Genomic DNA, 19,044 nt, shown 5'->3' with positions numbered 1-19,044 from the left:
AGGCAGTGCTACACTTTTGTTTTCTGTTAACAGTATCTGTAGTGAACCGGCTGCTCACATAAACAGCTGTTTCTCACCCGTCCATTCGGAGATAAACTGAAAACGAAACCGTTGATTCAATCGCCCTCTCGTACATAGGGTCTCTCTCGCGCGTATAGTTTTATACATTTAGATATAAATAACAATGTAGCGCAACGTTACTTGCTCCTCAACGAGACAGCGAAAGCATTTCTCCGCCCCTCTCCTCGGCTCCATTCTGAGGTACCGAAATTTGGTACCGAATGACAAGACACTTTTCGATACTCGGTAGTATCGAGGCAGTTCGATCGGTACCTAAAAAGTATCGAGTTCGGTACCCAGCCCTATGTACTACCTTACGTACTTTGTTTTTTTATTATTATTATTAAGGCCTTTGGACAAAAAAAAAAAAGACCCATTACATCATTGACCCACATATGAGGAATTAATTTTTTTTTAATTAATTCATTTGTACCCTGTTCATAGAAAGTTCCACATACAAACCAGGAAGCCTGGTACTCATATCAGGAAACATAAGAGACATAAATTACTAACCTGGCTTAACTGTTTAACTTTGCCCTTGGCGATGGACGCCTCCTCCTGTAACGTGCTCAGAAGACGATCTTTCTCTGCGAGCTGCTGGGCCGAAGGCTCAAACTTAGCTGCGGTCTGATAAAACAAAACCAGAAAAATCATCATAAATTTGACTACTCAAACTTTCACTATTGAACATATTTGATTACTGCATGACAGCAAAAAACACTAAACAAAAAGTAAAAGTGAACCTCATCCTCTAACCTTGTACCAGTTGTCCAAAGCATTGGGACTCTTGTCTCTTAGCAGGGAGACAAGACTGACCACATCGGAATCTGACAGCACCAGTCCACTCAGACTGGCCAGCAGCTCCTTCAGCTTCACCTCAGAGTTCTCTGTACAAAAACAGACACATATTAGCCACCTGTTCACACTGCGGGCCTTCAGGAAATGAATTTTAAAACCCCCCGTAGGCATTATTTTATGCTGCCACCTAATATGCCTTCTTTAGGCCAAATTCTACATCAAGATTGCAAACATCCTTCATGGAGAAGGCCATCTCATTATGCTTTGCAAAAAACTGAGTGAATCAAATATTCTAAGATGGTGGAACACTTGAGAGAAATGCTGATTATGAATATACTTGGATCTCGTTTAACATGGAAAAGTATCAATAAAAACGGTTTAAAATAATTATCTGACTATAATCCTCACATATTATACCCATATATATTTTTATGTACTACTGTAAACGCGCATGTAAAGATGCCTAGTACCTTTGTTGGTTTCACTCTTCTGCTTCTTGCCATGTTTGGTGGGTGCAGGAGCAGGAGGCGGAGTCTCGTTGTTTTGGTTGCTCTGGTGGTTTGTCGGGGCAGCAGAGTCAGTCTGAGTGACTGGGGCAGAGGACTGGACATGTGCCTCATCAACTAAAACAAATATGACCACAGGAAACATTTAAGGAAGTTATGGAAAACTAAAATTGTGTCATCATTATGTTGTTCCAAATGTGACTTCACTTCATATGGAGCACAAAGAAGAATGTTCACACAGCTCTTTTCCATATAATAACAGAAATATAATATAATAAACACTTCTATCCAAAAAAACAAACAAAACTTGTCTTTAGAACATTTTTTAATGGTTTTCAAAGAAGTCTTTTCTCACTGTTGATTCAACTGAGAATTTTATCCTCTCTAGTTTGTTTGATTTTGGTGTATTCCTACCTGTAACAACAGCTTCCACCTTCTGCTTCTTCTTCCTACGCCCACTGCCACTAGAGGCAGTTGGTGGTGCTGCTGCAACAACAGGGGCGGCTCCGTCCTGTACCTTTACCTCCATGATCACAGGCTCCTCTTTAATCACAGGAGACAGATCAGGCTTGACCTCAGGTGGATGCTCTTCTGTGTGAAAAGAGAGCAAGAAATCTTCAGAGAGGAACATGAGAAAAAAAGAATTTCAGTAAAAAATATATTTAGTCATAATAATAAAAAACAAATAAAAGAACTTCCATTTTACAGTGTAGAGTTGGGACAACTTTTAATGGACTTGTACTTGTCATGGACTCGGATGCATTACTCTGACTTGAGTGCGAGTTGAGTCCACCCGAGTCCAGGGCTTTCGGTGAAATAAGCTTGGGACAGTTGACGGGAGATGTCACTTGACCAATTGGTGAAATGAAACATCATTTGCATGTCTTGCCAGTTTAAACGGTCAAGCGATTTTAAATTGTTTAAGCACAATAACACCAGAGGAAATAATATTCCTGCTGCTGTCTGTCATTAAATCAAACAACAAAGAAAATCACTAACTGCTATTTGACCACTTACATGGCACTTGCTTGACACATCCAAAATTCTCCCTACTATTTATGTTCAATTAAGACATTACCAAATATGTTTACATGAAAACTCGCCAAAACGGATATTTTCTGTGTATTTGTCTGTTCAAACGCAAAAAGGCGTGAAAGAGAGCTCAATTCAGTACTGGTGCGGTGAGAGGCAGCTTTCTGTGTACGCACGGAAAACCGGACTGAACTGAGCTCTCTTTCACGTAATCACACTTTTTAAAATCATAAGTCTGCTGTTATCTTTTCCCATTTTTTTCCACATTTTTGAACGTTTTATGAGACACGCAGCAAGTGTATGCCAACTTTTGTATCGTTGAGCAAATCAGCATGTTACTATTTAAATGTGCGCATCTACAATGCAGGACATCAGTTCGGACTGGATCTCTTCCCAAATCGCCCCATTTTCATCTCGTTTTTATTAGTGGACAAAAATGTCAATAGATTTTCATCAGTTTTTTTCATTTAAAATGTTTTTTTATTTAGTTATCTCGTTTTCTAAATGAAAACTATGACAAAAAATATTTGTTAATGTAATTGGGTCAATGACGGGACAAGTCATTTTTTTGTCCAAAGGCCTTAATAATAATAAAAAACAAAGATATGACATCCAAAGTATGTAAGGTAGTAGGCTACAGCTAGATCTCTTTTATTGAATCCAAAGGGTTTTAATTATATTTTCTACATATAAAGGTATTTAAAGATTTTGAAGTTTCAAAAGGTCATTCGGTTTACCGTCCAAAGGCCAATACAGCCATTTCATTAGTGATTAAAATATCTTAAAATGTAATAAAATGTATATTTTTTTATTCTGGCATGATTTTATAACATCATATATCAACTTAGTGCAAAATGGTATTAAAATCATGTGTAGAAGTCGTTGCGTTGTTATAAGAAAGTGTCCAAAAAAATGAATTTCATTGATGTCATTCAGAGTAACCAATATAAAGGGACCATTTTGGGTCTAGTCATGCGGTCAATATCATGTGACAGGATGTGATATCATTCATACACCTGCAAAGGACCACATGGTCATGAAGCACATGGTAACTTACTCTCTTTTAACTATTTGAAAAATTAATGTTTTCATGTCCCGAAACATCACGTCATTCGTACAACCGCTACAAAACATGGAAAATGTTGTAATATTTTAAAAACTTGTACTAAATATAAAATGTTTGATTGTCCTTTTGCCAGGTAGCTAGCAAGTTAACTAGCTAGCTAGATAGATATCAACCTGTTAGCATTGTTTGAAAACATCGTCATTCGTATAACCAAATGTGTAATTCAGTAAAACCGAAATTTTGGTTAAAGTGAATGACTTTTTTGGTGACACATTTTGTCCATCTTGAAAAAAAAAAAAAAAAAAAAGACAAAAGCAGTGTTAACTGATTATAAAGTCCACAATCTCATTGTTAACACCTAATAAAACTTCAAAATTAATTTTATCTCCATTATGTTTTTTTACACTTTAAAAAAAAACCTTATTTGTCAATGACCCATTTAACACTGCCACTCACCAGACTCAATCTTCTGCTTCTTGGCTTTCTTTTTGCTGGTAGTCTCAGCGTGGGCAGGGGGAGAGGTCTGAGGCCGCGGTGGGCTGGATTGCTTGGTCAGCGGGATGGCTTGCTCTTTACGGACAGAAGGTTTGGAACCATTGACTGCCGGTTCTTCTGAGACAGGAGGGGTAGTTGGGGTGGTACGGGAAAGGGGTACAACCGTTGGGACAGCAGCTGGGGCAGCGGTTGGAGAAGCTTTTGGCTTCTTCTCTTTCTTCTTCCTCTCTCTTATCCCGGATGGAGGTTCTGCCAGGACCGGAGCAGCAACAGGTGGACTCACGGTTACCACCTCAGAATCCTCATCATTTGAGGCAGGGCTAGTGGCATCAGATGTATCGAAATCCCTCAGGTCTTCCTCCGACTCACCACCTCCACCTCCTCCTCCCACTCCACTTCCGCCGGACTCCTTCTTCTTGTTCTTCTTTTTCTCGTTCTTTTTACGAGCCTCGGGCTTGATGGGAGGCAGTTTAAGGTCTCGCTTCTGGCGGGCCAGAACCTCATCGTAGGAAGTCTCTTTCATGAAGAGCCAGAAAAAGAGGAACATGAGAGCAATTACCAGTGACGGTGCCAGGATGAGAAGGTACTGTGAGTCAGCCATGTCCAGCGCCATTCTTAAAACACAATAAAGAGTAAAAAGACAGATTAGCGCAAATATTCAGTCTGGCAGGATGCACAACAACAACAAGGCCAAACAAACAATTGTTTGGCGTACCAAAAATATTTTCGTCGCTGTATAATATTAATATTGAACCACTGTGCTCACGTGAACCGATTTAAATATGTTTTTAGTACCTTTATGGATCTTGAGAGAGGAAATGTCATTGCTCCCTATGGAGGCCTCACAGAGCCATCGGATTTAAACAAAAATATCTTAATTTGTGTTCTGAAGATTAACGAAGGTCTTACGGGTGTGGAACGACATGAGGGTGAGTAATAAATGACAGAATTTTCATTTTTGGGTGAACTAACCCTTTAAACAACATGAGACATTGAAGGCATGACATCCCACCCTCTAGAGTTGTCAAAAGTACCGACTTCAGTACCTAGAATTTAAAATTTTCAAAATGGAGCGCTTTGAGCGCTGTTGAGCAGATTCGTAAACACCTCTGATTGGCCATTGTGTTCATGGCTCATCGGACATGTCTGTGATTGGCTACAATGATCAACGCTGTAAAAACATTGTAAATAGTCATCAATGAAGCTCTTCACCAACAGTCCGCTGGTAGACGCCTGCTTTCAAACGTTCCCACTTTCAAAACGCTTTAAAATTCAAACACTTCTGTGTGCTTTCAAACGCTGCCATGCGTTGATCATAGCAGCCAATCACAGACATATACGATGGGCGTGTCAACACAATGGCCAATCAGAGGTGTTTACGAATCCGCTCAACAGCGCTCAAAGCGTCACATTTTTAAAATTTCAGTACCGATAGGTACCGAAGTCGGGACTTTTGACAACTACCACCCTCCCTTCCGAACGCTCTCCAAAGCCACACTTCCTTCAAAACACATGAACGCTCACAGCAGTCTGCAAAGTGTCACGAGTCGAGAGACTGCATTAAATTACCTCATGTCTCAAAGCACATAACATTACAACATTAGTTGTACCACCTGACTGCTGCAGATTAATTTCGGCGTTGATAGTGTTGACAGAAATGCATAAATTCGAGTCTGAGGACGTGAACAGCTCTGGGTAGAACGTCAAGAGTTGCCATCTCTTAATTACAGTTATGAATGCAGCATAAGCTCATTGTTTTGGTTTAGAAGGAACTGTAAAAGGCGGCTGCTGTTTGTTTGTGGCACTCTGTGACTGTCTGTGTCTACAACTCTGCATAGCCGTATGGAACACGCTGATGATGTGTAATGTCGGCGCGAGCAGGGTGCGTGGAGGTATGGAAATGAGACCGAATGCAATGATTGGGCAAATTGTTTTTGGTCCTGAGACTTCCACAAAAAACATACATGTTTTAATATTTAGACCACATCTATTATTGATCGCTGTCAGGATGTGAAGAGAGTTTCAACCAGTGTAACAAAAAGTGTTTATAAAACAAATTGCCTACCTTTAAAGGCAGTGCATAACAGATTACCTTAGGCATAGCAAAAATCAGCACACCTTCCTTCCTTGGAAAAAGAAAAAATGGAATGCATGGCACACTTATTCAGCATATTGCATAAGACGTTCTAATACGGCCAACCAACAGTATTCACTGACTCCCCTGGAACACCTCCTCTTCTGTTTGACATTTTTTTACTCTGAAAAGCACACCTCATCACCTCCTCCATATCTCCGGTTTGTCCGTTCCACCTCCACCCTCTCGCAGTGGTATGAGCCAATTAGTATGTGTGCTGAGGGCAGCAATCTGGCTTTACTTATTGACACCGAGCTAAGTACCTGTTAACGGGTGACACTCGCTCTCGAACAGAGACTGCATACGAGCAATATGATGATCGCTGAGCTAAATAAAAACACAGCTAAAACTGCCTCTATTTATTATTAACAAGAAAAGCATTTTTTTGTTGAATAGATGACACCGTGGAGCTACTCCAACCCAGAGTGGTCATTCAAGACACCCTAGCTAACTCAATTGACATCCTAAACTCAAGTGCAGAGGGGCTTTGCAAGCAACAAAAATATCCAGCGGGGAAAATGTCACTCTAGTACGCTGACACCGAGTGGTCTCAGATCTGAAAACGGCACCGACTCCCCCCCTCAATGCTAATCTGTCCAAAGCTTAGCCATTAAAGGCCACAGTGCAGACGAAAAAAAAAAAAATCTGTTCAGACTGAATGTGAATCTTGCGGCTGGTTGATATTAAAACCAGTGGAAGAAAACAACATCCCAAAAAAAACAACAAAAACACCTCCCATGTTAGTCTGACCAGTGTTATTTTAGTATCACTGATATACTATTTTAGTTTTTAATATTATTAATATTATTAATATATATATATATATATATATATATATATATAATTTTAGTTAAAGTTTAAGCCATTTTGTTGAGTGTTTTTGTCAATTTCATTCCTTTTTAATGTCTATATTAAGTTTGAGTTATTTTAGTACTTTAACGAACTAAAATTAAGAAAATGAGAAATGTTGCATTGGAAACTAGCTGGAATAAAATAATTTTTAAAATTTTATTTCAGTTAGTGTTTATTTTATGGTTTTATACTTTTAGGTGGAAGCAACAATAATCTGTAACACGGTGACGTTACATTGACAGAAAATGTGAATAACTAGTTTTGAGATACTGCTTATGATTTACAGGAAATATGAAAATAAAAAGAGTTGATGGATTTTTTTTTAACCAAAAACACACACTGCCAATGGACCCTTTGTTAAGCCCCGCCCTCCTTAGTTACTGTTGCTACGCCTGTCAAGCTTTCGCATCTGGCAAGTCATTTACAGTATGTATGCACCGGTGTCAGACATTTTCAAGGAGATAATTTGTCATTTTTTGGCGAACAGGTGAAATATCAGAGAGGAAGACAAAATGGGCTGCAGTATGCATTCAAGGGATATATCCATGACATAATATGCAACCGATTAGAAAATAATTTGATCAAAATTGAAGCTAAAGCTCCCAGCACAAGCAGCAGCCGCCTCATATGCTGACCATTCAAATGGGAAACACACAATTTATTGAGGAAAAGCTTTGTTCATCCACAGCAGGTTAAGTGAAATTTGTGATTTATAATTATTAGGTTATTTTCAAACAGCTTATACATAAGTTTTGTGGAATAAACACAAGACGTTCGCCTGGCCACTTTGCAATGATAACATATTTCCACTTATATTTTTAGCAGGCCAGGCTAACGTAACTCTGCCTTGCCTTTAATCATTTTATTTCACGTTCAAATATATGCATTATGAACAAAGAACCGTCATTATTTCCAAGCAATGATGTGCTGAGTTAGCTAGCTAGCTAACCTATCCGTCAGATTGTCCTACCCGGGCTTACTGCATAGCATACATCAATATTACATCATTATTGTCATGATAAATAACACAAAATTACGGTATATGCATTATTGTAAGGGTAGGTTCAGGGTTGGGGTAGGTGTAGATGTTAATAAAGCCATAGTCCACATTAATATCACGCTGGAAGCACAATCTGATGGGTAACGTTAGCATTTTTCAGATTTTGCTAACGTTACCCACTGTTTCAATGGGAGGTAGCAAAATCTGACAGGGTAGCACAAATTGTCAGAGCACCGGCATTTCTCCCCTTGGGTTTTAGGTTTCGGGAAGGGAAAAAAATTCCACCACCCCGTCCAAACTTTTAGGATACTGGGTATCAGGTTAACACATAAGCACAACGCTTCGGCATGTTCCCTCGCTCGAAAGCTTGACAGACCTCCCGCGCCTAGTAATGGTTGCTAAACCACGATTGGCCTGTGGCGGTTTTCGGGCGTGGCTTAGCGAAGGATCAATTTAAGTTCAAACACCATGTAAAAGAGAATTTTTCATAATAGGCCCCTTTTATGGACCTGAGCTAACATGAACTAACAATGAAATTTTTATTTACTGATGTTAACAAAGATTAATACTGTAACAAATGTATTGCTCGTTGTTAGTTAATGCATAACTAATGGGACCTTGTTGTAAAGTGTTATCAAAAAAATTATTACCCAAGAAAGAAAAAATTTATAATTACAACGAGGCAACAAGGAAAAGACAGCCTGATGGAAGCCATAAAAGTGGGTGTTTGGTTGAATGCTTTTGTAAAAAAAAAAAAAATTCACAGCAAACAGAAACATTGCACTGTTGTGCTGGATGATATGCCTGGCTGAATTCTGCCTTCAGGACAGTGAGGAAAAACAACGACAAGAAGCACCAGGTCTTGGAACAGCCTTTTGCTCTCTGTCTGCCTGGAGTCTGTTCGGTTAAGCGTGTCCGAGAGATCCACTGTGCTGGGAATCTGGATAAGCCGATTACATTAAGAATACATTTAGGAGCACCGTTCTATTGCAATTTCCCAGGAGTCCCTAAAGAGGTCATCAGTCTAACATTCTCCATTTTCCGGTCACATCTCACAATGTTACTTAGCCAACAAGAGACCATTTCCAAGAAATAAGGATGCATGTGAACTCTTTATTTGTACACTATTTCATACTCTTAACAAGCAATTATTCCCAAGACAGACAGAGACAATTAGGGTAGAACTGGAATGCTTGTCATTTGCAAAATTCTACTGTCCAGTTTGATTAATTTGATTATGCTTTTAGCTACCAGTAGTACTGTCAGCTTCATCTAAAACATTGTAAAAATGCAATTAATTGTGCAGAATTTCTCAGATTTTCCAAAAGAATGATTGCATAAAACAAAATATAGAACAATTATACTCCATATCCGTTATAGGAAACTTGTTTTTTTGGACATAAAGCCAATATCGGGTGAGCTCTACATGAAATTGTGCAAAAAAAAAAAAAAAAAAATCTGCAGAGTCTGTATTATTAGAAAATAAAGTTCTCATTTAGAAAACAATAGGTGTACTTTTTTTTCAAACAGCTTATCCATAAGTTTTGTGGAATAAACACAAGACGTTAGCCTGGCCACTTTGCAATGATAACATATTTCCACTTATATTTTTAGCAGGCCAGGCTAACGTAACTCTGCCTTGCCTTTAATCATTTTATTTCACGTTCAAATATATGCATTATGAACAAAGAACCGTCATTATTTCCAAGCAATGATGTGCTGAGTTAGCTAGCTAACCTACCCGCACAATCTGATGGGTAACGTTAGCATTTTTCAGATTTTGCTAACGTTACCCACTGTTTGCTAACGTTACAGTACTTTTGAACATACTTTTTGAACTATTCTATGCAGTTTCGTAAATAGTGCAAGGAGTGCGTTTACGCTAAAAATTGCAAATAGAAAAAGTACATTTTAAATACCCGGATGATGCACTTAATTAAACGAAGTGTGGAATGCTGGAAACTTCATACGAGTCAAATGTAGCAGCTTTAATAACGTAGATGAGAGGAAGGGGCTATCAGGGGGCTATCTGATGTTGAATGACAAAATAACCTTCAAATAAAATTCATATGCTACACGATTGAGAACATAGTGCATAAGTACATAGTGTATCTAATCATATCTGCGTACATGGACAAGAGCCTGGGGCAGCGACTACTTTTCTTTAAATTAAGTAACGTAAGGGACTAGTCTTCATTAATCAGTAATCTGCATTTGTTCACATTTCAATAAAGGTACATTTAAAGGTGCTAAAGAGGATCTTTTCATCGACTGAGAAACCAAAGACTGTTACTGGGTTTTTGAAATGAGCGCATGCGTAAGAACAACCCCCCTCCTTCACAGCTCATTTCAAGGGAACGCCTCCCAAAACTCACGCACGAGTATTGGTACACGAGTGTTTACCACCGGCATTCGCTGTGTCGTGTTGTGGATTCATTATGTCGGACTCACCGCAGGTAACTCATAGTCTGCAGTTGTTACTCCTGTCTACTGACAAAAACATTGCATGCGGCGTCTGTGGAGTGTGGAAAGTTACTGGAGCGCACAGCCGCGCACGTCTCTAACAAGGAATGACACTGCAGTAATTGACAAGCCAGAGGGCCAATTATCGCGTAAACGATTGGCTGATGTTTTTAAGGCCCTAACTCGTGCACAGATGATGTATATTTATTTATTAGGTGCACTGAAAGGAATAATATTGTCTTTTATCAGTTAGTAAAGACAGTTTCAAGTAATATTGCAAAAATGTATAAAACAAAACATCCTCTTTAGCACCTTTAAAACCTGCACTACCATGTTATCTTACCAAGTTTAGGGTCAGTAAGAATTTTTATTTTAATTAATACTTTTATTCAGCAAGGATACAATAAATTGATCAAAATTTGCAGTAAAGATATTTGTAATGTTACAAAAGGTTTCAAATAAATGCTATTCATTTGAACTTTCTATTGATTAAATAATCCTGAAAAAATGTATCTTTCCACAAAAACATTAAGCAGCAAATGTTTCTTGAGCAACAAATCCACATATTAGAATGATTTCTGTAGGATCTGTGGCCTGTTGTATGAAGCTAGCTGAACAAACTCCAAAAATCCAGATAAATCCAACCAGGTTCAGTGGTCTTTTCACCTGAAAGTGTGATATGTGCTGCAAACAGCCAATCACATGGATCAGTGTCTGTTTGATTCACTTTACGCGCGAGAGATGGCGAATTCACTTCTCTTCTGAAGATTAAGAGATTGTTTTTAAAACTAAAAGCAAAGTGTAATATTGTCAATTAATATAATAATTATATTAATATATGAATTATACATCATTATAATAATTAATTAACAGAAAAAGATAAGCAATTTTGGATCGAGAGATACAGCCTTTATTGCATCAGATACATGTCACATTTTATTCACAGCTGATTTGTCCAGTTTGGGTTTGCGAACTCTAACCCAGAATGAAACCTGCTCCGGAGCAGGTTAGCCGTGTAGCGCAAGTTACAATGGAGATGAACACCACTAAACACCAATCCACCTCCTTGAACCCGAAAAACCAGAGTTTGCTTAAACTAATCTGGGTAGCAACTAAAAGCGGCTTCGTGACTGACAGATAAATGACTGTAGTAGCTTTGATGAAAATGACTACACTCAGTTTGACTGACATAAATGCATGCATGCTTTTTGAAGTGATTCAATTATCAACTTGCATCTTTTATTTTGTCAGTTAAAACATACAATTTTGTTGTAAATGAAATACAAGTATGATAATAAAAATGAAAATACTTGTGTGAATGCATAATGGACTAAGAAAAATGAGGGAAAGGAATTTTAGAAACATACAAGACGGGACAAGCAGCTGTTGAGGTGTAAGCTAAATCTGCTCATTGCCCTTACTTGCATATTCCATGTTAAGTAAGTGGAAACACATTTCTTTGGCTTCACATGTGTTTGATTCGCACAGCCCTGTGTGAGAGAACAAAGTGGAGATGGGTGTGGTGCGCTCACTTGCTCTGAACTGTATGTACTTTTCTTTGTCGTGCTGAGAGGAAAACGAAAACAAAGCTGAGAATCACTCAGAAGCAGTGCGTCTGAGAACGCTGCCACAGGATGAGGTGTTTAGCTATGGCAAATCTGTGAGAGACCACTGCTGGTGCCAAACACAGCGGACCCGTGGCCTTGTATCTGGTCAACAAAACTATACCTCTCCCTATATGTTCAGAAATGCATTCGTTTGTAGTAATACTCTACTATTTCAGCACTTTGCATAGTATGTGAACTGTCTTCATGCACAAAATACCCGGCTGGTCTACATTTTCCAATATGTGTATATCAGAGCTTACTGTGCACTGGGTATTGTATCTCACAATGTATGGTATTGTATGGTATTGTATCCCACAATGCAACATGCTCAACATGACCTATTTCTAATATGTTGAATAAACTATGTAAATCCAACCATAATTTTAACATCTTGGTATTTAATCAGGCTGCCAAAATGAGACTTTTATTATTTAATTTATTAATTTATAAAAATTAAATATGAAATGTATAAATTAAAAATCAACTGTATTTCTTTCCAAGACGATACCTGAAATGAATGCCACTTGCTAAATTGCAATACAAGTATAAAAGCAATGAATGCAGGTAACGTGACATGTCATATACTACAGTGCACACTACATATTTATCATTACTGTTTTAGTCTATTTTTACAAAATTGGAAGCAATATATACAGCATATTTCAATCCAAACACAAACAATGATTGCCAAGATCGACTATTAGTCATAAAGTCCCTGAACTAGGAAATTAATTGAAATGGTTTAGTGTAGAGATGAAACGCTATGAAAATTTCACATCACAATTCTAGTGGCCAAAATGATCACAGAGTTATCAAAATTATCACAGTATTGTTAAAATATGCTGAAAAGTTCAAAAAGTACTGATACACATAAAATTTCACAAAGTTTCATGTTGAAAATCAACAAACAAAAAAATATCCATATTTAACAAGTTATGAAGTAAAATATCTAGCTTCCGCCAGACCGCCTTCTGAATTCAAATTATGAAGAAAAAAAACGAAAAAAAAAAAAACGGAACTGCCGTCAGTTAAGCTTTTTCCACAAACTGAATAGAGAAGGTGTAGGACGTAGAAAAAGCTTTTTGAACTCCGAGAGTTTTACACTTTCTTCGTAAGTTGGAAGGCGGTCTGGCGGAAGCTAGATATTTGACTTTATAACTTGTTAAAGATGGGATTTATTTATTTATTTTTTGCATCGCTTCGCTTCAGAAGGCCTTTATTAACCCCCGGACCCTTTGGAGTAAGTTTATGATGGATAGATGTGGATGGAGACACTTTCTTCAGCTCAAACCCTGTTCACTGCCATTATAAAGCTCGGATGCGTCAGGATATTTATTAAAATATATTCGATTGTGTTCATCAGAAAGAAAGTCACATATACTAAGGATTAGGGCTGCACGATATATCGCATGCGATTGTCACGCGCATTTCGTCAGTAAAGCCGGTTCCCTGATTACCGCTAAATCGCCATCACCTGCTTTCAAATGGAGCGGCATTTAATAGACAGAGCCGTAGTTCACTGATAAGACACGCAATATCGCATTCATTATCGAAGGCGATACATCTGCGATATGAGCGCGATATTGCGTGGCTTATCAGGGATCTACAGCTCTGTCTATTAAATGCCGCTCCATTTGAAAGCAGGTGATGGCGATTTAGCGGTAATCAGGGAACCGGCTTTACTGACGAAATGCGCGTGACAATCTCATGCAATATATCGTGCAGCCCTACTGAGGATGGCTTGATGGTGAGTAAAGCTTGAGCTAATTTTCATTTGAAAGTGAATTAATCCTTTAACTAGGGGTGTGAATTGGCACTGGTTTCACGATTCAACTCGATTATGATTATCATGGTCAACGATTCGATTCAATTCGATTTCACGATGCATTCTTTGCAACCTCGGTTTTCAATAATCCTGCACATGGCTACATTTTCATCAGTAAATAGTCTACAAGCAGTCAGATATATGAACTCCCTTTTATTTTATCTGCTTCAAATAAAACTGAAAAAGTCTGAACAGAGTAAATACACTAGTAAATGAACACTAGTATTAAGTGTGCCCAGATCTCAGATTTAAAATTTGTAGGTGCATTTTTTAATATTCATGTCTGTGTTTCGCCTCCTTCCGCCATTTTAAACTCGCATGACTGACACGCTTATATCAAACGGTCTCAGATCCATGAAAGACAAAGAAAACCCTTTGTTTGTAAGCCAGTTGTGCTGCAGCAAGCTCCAACTCAGTAGGCACAGGAAGTGAAAATGAAGTCATCTACTTGTCTTAATTACGTAAACTTCTCTCTTTGTTTATTTATATACACACACAGTACTCAGAACAATGTTTCAGACAAAGAGAGGAAACTAGGGTTATGTATTGCTGCAAAGGCGTAAAAAGGTGTAAAAAGAGCAGCTCCACACCAATATAAACAAAAAGTTCTCCAAAGTCTCTTCGAAATACTTCAATCACACTATTTTCTTTACCGTAATAACATTTTGTATGGAAACAGGAATGGGACTGGACATATCCTTTTTGTTTTAATATCATAAATCACACATCATACATTTAAAACATCATACAACAAAGCCGAGGACCATGATTAGTTAGTTGCTAATCAAGAAACAGTTGGTAATAGTGGGAGGGGCATTCTCATTCTTTAGAGCAACTGATTGGACAGAAATGTGTACACACCCCTGAGTGCAAATGCAATAGAGTGCCGCCCACTTTTTAAGTGGCCTTGTTTCCGAAAGTACTTTCCCACAGGGATTTAAAAAAATGTCTGTTAGATTTTATTATTTCCTCCAAACCGATCAAGCTACGAAGTGAATCGCAACATAAAAAGCAACAAAGCATTTGGTAACCTGACAAAAGTACAAGACTGTGTAATTAACAGCTTTAATGAACACTCAAAAAAAGAACTCTTTGAACGAACATAAATAAATCATGGCAAGGATTTCCACATGATTAAGTTGCTTTATTTCAGCATTATGCAATTCTGTTATTCCAATTTAATGTACTTACGTTGGGTCAACTTAATTTATTAAGGTTGATTCAACTTATTTACTATGGTTGGGCACAGCTTAATTTAATAGTGTCAGCCCAACTAATTTGCAATGTTTTGGAAAATAAATAAAAAGCAATAAATAAATAAATAATAAATTGTTTTCATATACATTGATTTTTTTTCAATTAATTATTCTTGTTTAATTTTATGATTTATGTAACATTTGCGATATTCTGTGTTAGAAATCTAGATGTGATACTGGATTCATCCTAAATTGCCTTAACCAAAAACATTGTAATGCCTAAATTGAACATAAGTCCATTAGTGGCAATGGTTTTACAATCAACATAGGCTTACAATGCTTTTGGGAAATGCACTACCACAGTGATTAATTTTTTCATTAAAGTAATTTGAAAGTTTGTTAGCAGGTCCTCAACCCAAGCACAACAATTCACCACAATGGTAACCCTAAAACTATTAAATTAACAGAAACTTTAAATACCAAAATAGAACCGTAAACATTAAAAAGTCTTTCCATTTTCTCATCTTCCTAAAAACTGCTTAAAATAACACTTTATTTCAACATTTACACTCCTAGTTCAAAGTTTGCAAAGTATGATGGGAAGTGAAAATCCTGTTTGATTGAGTCCTGGTTGGGTTTACTTGATTGAAACATGTTATTTCAATATGAAAACATCAAGTTAAGTCAAAGGGTAATCATTTCAAGTCAATTTAACATGAATCAATCACATTTAAACCAGAAACCTGATACAATGTTGTTGAATCAAAACAAATTGTTTAAATAAACTGAACAGCATCAAAAAAATAATTTGGGCTAGTGGCTTCATTAAAAAGTTGTACCATCAGTTACCAACAATGTAGCTTACAGAAGGTCTGTCTTTAAAGTCACCATGAAATCAAAATGTATTAATTCTTATTTTTTTTAATGGAATATTGTTGTATTTATTATAAATGATTTATCTGTGCACATCATAATTTTCTCATTTATGTGCCCTGATAATGTTCAATCAAAATAACATCTCTTCTCTGCTGACGCGTTTACTGGCGAGTGGACAGGACAACTTGTCACTCACATGAGATCAACCAATAGCATGAGACAATGACCCAATGATCCAATCAATTCCTGATGGACAAAATCAAGTCCCACCCTACATTTTCTCTTGTTCGAGAAGCCGTTTCACTCTTATATATAGATCTCTTATAGAGACTATCAGACCTGATATCATTCAAATCAATTCCCCTATGGAGAAAATGAATGGGCTTTTTATTTCCCAGAACCTGACTGCTGAGTCATAGATATTTTAGGTTTATTTTCCTATTAAAAATTAATTTTAAACATACATATACCTGCTAAAATAGAACTTTTAGGAGCGCTATAGATAATAGACATGTATTAAAAGCCACTAAAGTACAATTTTGATTTCATTAAAGGTCTTTAAAGGGTTAGTTCACCCAAAAATAATGAGAATATTTTTTTGTGCGCCAAAAAATCAGTGATTTGGATCTCCTATCAAGCGGTTAAACTGCTGAAATCACGTGACTTTGGCGCTCCGGGTCACTGATTCGATTTGTAAAGCTCCGAAGCAGTGTTTTGAAATCGGCCATCACTATATTGTTGGAAAGTCATTATTTTGTTTTTCTGCCGCACAAAAAGTATTCTCATCGCTTTAGAACATTATTGTTGAACCACTGAACTCAAATGAACTGTTTTATATATGTTTTTAGTACCTTTATGGATCTTGAGAGTTACATTGGCATTGCTGACTACAGAGGCCTCACTGAGACATCGGATTTCATCAACAATATCTTAATTTGTGTTGATGAACGAAGGTCTTACGGGTGTAGGACGACATGAGGGCGAGTAATAAATGACATTATTTTCATTTTTGGGTGAACTAACCCTTTAAATGATGACTGGCACGCATGAAGGCGTCCTTATTTCTTTGAATGACCAGTCTTTGCGCATGCGCAAAACTTAAAGCTACTATTTAAAGCCACCCATCTACTACTGACAGATAATCCTTTCCGTTTGCTTCATCAAGGGAAATGTCCAGCGCACCAGGGCTACTTAAATCAAGCCAGGCTCTAATGGCTGCGACAAGCAGAGATAAGTTAAGAAAAAACAACAAATATTTTCATAGTGAGTTGGATATTAACACCAGAGCTACAATAAACCTCATGATAAGATAACATGAGGTCGGGACAAGAGGCAAAGTCCTTAGAGAACACCTGCCCATCGCTGAAATGACTTAATGTTGGTCGGGACGTTTAATAAAGAACTGACTAACCAGAAGCGCAGCGCGTGCTGAGACTGTCCAGCCAAGCATGTTTCTAAACTTGACAGCGAAAGAGGGTAAAAAATAGCAGGGAAATGAAAACGCATATCTTCAGCTCTATCGCACTGATTAGTATCACTAGCTTAGCATAGCTGTAAAGAGGGAGGTGTGGATTGAACGGACATCATCAGCTTGTTCAGCAGGTTTAAACCCCTCATGCAAAGCACATATTTACTAAGATCCTGTGTTAGCCGGGATCTCAGGTCTTCACCGTTTCAATCCACACCCTTGTCCAGCGCGAGGCTGCCTGTCTTCCGGCGGCATGGTGGCATGGGGAAGGATCAGCGGAGCAAGCAGTGCGCTAGGCCCCGTGTGATCTGCTCCATCCATTCACGCTCCACTTCAATGCCACAATCTGTATATAAAGCGAGATAAAGCCGCTGCTCCACGTACCTGCGGTGGTGTCCTCGTTATTATTGTTATTGTCGAGATGTAAAGGCGTTCCTTAAGGGGAAGCGCTGTGGACTGCGGCTCCGGCCCGGTTGTAGGCGGCACGTCTACTTGTTTCGCTTTGGTAGGGTCAGGTCAGTGTGGAATGAAACGCACAGTGAGAGAAGAAAACGGAACTCTGCCAGAGAGACCGGGGGTGACGGGTTACGGAAATCTCGCGAGAAGAGGAGTTTTTGCTGTTGCTGAATGGGTTGGGCAGGAGCTCAGTCAAGAGGCGACACTTTGATGCTTTTTGGGTAACAGCCACTAGATGACGCGGCCGCCATTATGGGGTGAATATACTTACTGGATCATAGAATCCTTCACATCTTACACACCCAAAATCGGTGAATTTCACTGCCAAATCAGAAGCGCAATAGAATTTTTTTTTTAATTAAGTCACCATTAAATTGTATGGCTCCTACAGTAAATGTATTGTCTTATTTTACCAGTTGTGGAATCCATTCAAACATCTGAGGTAACCTAGTTCGCCTACTTTATTGAGTATTTCTATTTTATGCAACTTTACTCATTTATTAATAGTAAATTAATAATTAATAAATGTAATATCATCATGTTTGCAGCGAACAATATATTTTACACCTAGTAGAAAATGAAAAAATGAAAATTCTGTAATTTCTTACTCACCCTCATGTGGTTCCACACCCATAAGACCTTCTTTCATCTTCGGAACACAAATTAAGATATTTTAGTTGAAATCTGATGGCTCAGTGAGGCCTCCATAGCCAGCAATCACATTTACTCTCTTAAGATCCATTAATGTACTTAAAAACATATTTAAATCGGTTCATGTGAGTACAGTGGTTCAATATTAATATTATAAAGCGACGAGAATATTTTTGGTGCGCCAAAAAAACCAAAATGACTTAGTGTGGCCGTTTTCAAAACTGCTTCATGAAGATTCAGAGCGTTATGAATCAGCGTGTCGAATCATCTGTTTGGAGCGCCAAAGTCACGTGATTTCAACAGTTTGACGGTTTCCGAATCATGATTCGACACGCTGATTAATTATGCTCCAAAGCTTCCTGAAGCAGTGTTTTGAAATTGGCCATTCTTATATAAGTCGTTATTTTGTTTTGTTTTTTGCGCACCAAAAATATTCTCTTTGCTTTATAATATTAATATTGAACCACTGTACTCACATGAACTGATTTAAATATGTTTTTAGTACATTACTGGATCTTGAGAGAGGAAATGTCATTGCTGGCTATGGGGGCCTCACTGA

The 19,044-nt window shown here is 37.9% G+C and overlaps 1 protein-coding gene across 3 annotated transcripts in view; it reads right to left on the bottom strand.

Annotated features, from left to right (window-relative positions):
• The window catches only part of ktn1 (kinectin 1), a 51,630-nt gene extending 33,726 nt beyond the window's left edge, over nucleotides 1-17,904 (bottom strand). For all 3 annotated transcript variants that reach the window (XM_067366590.1, XM_067366591.1, XM_067366592.1), the window contains exons 1-6: nucleotides 17,763-17,904; nucleotides 3,919-4,571; nucleotides 1,779-1,955; nucleotides 1,329-1,481; nucleotides 817-947; nucleotides 574-687 (exon numbers count right to left, since the gene is read on the bottom strand). In XM_067366590.1, coding sequence (XP_067222691.1) covers nucleotides 574-687; nucleotides 817-947; nucleotides 1,329-1,481; nucleotides 1,779-1,955; nucleotides 3,919-4,570 — 1,227 coding nt within the window. In that variant the 5' untranslated portion in view covers nucleotide 4,571; nucleotides 17,763-17,904. The remainder of the gene's footprint in view (nucleotides 1-573; nucleotides 688-816; nucleotides 948-1,328; nucleotides 1,482-1,778; nucleotides 1,956-3,918; nucleotides 4,572-17,762) is intronic.
• Between the last annotated feature and the right edge of the window lie 1,140 nt (nucleotides 17,905-19,044).

The sequence above is a fragment of the Chanodichthys erythropterus genome, chromosome 18 (assembly GCF_024489055.1).
Source record: "Chanodichthys erythropterus isolate Z2021 chromosome 18, ASM2448905v1, whole genome shotgun sequence".
Taxonomy (NCBI): Eukaryota; Metazoa; Chordata; class Actinopteri; order Cypriniformes; family Xenocyprididae; genus Chanodichthys; species Chanodichthys erythropterus.
Note: the sequence above shows the minus strand (reverse complement) of the source record. Positions and strands in the feature narration are given on the sequence as shown.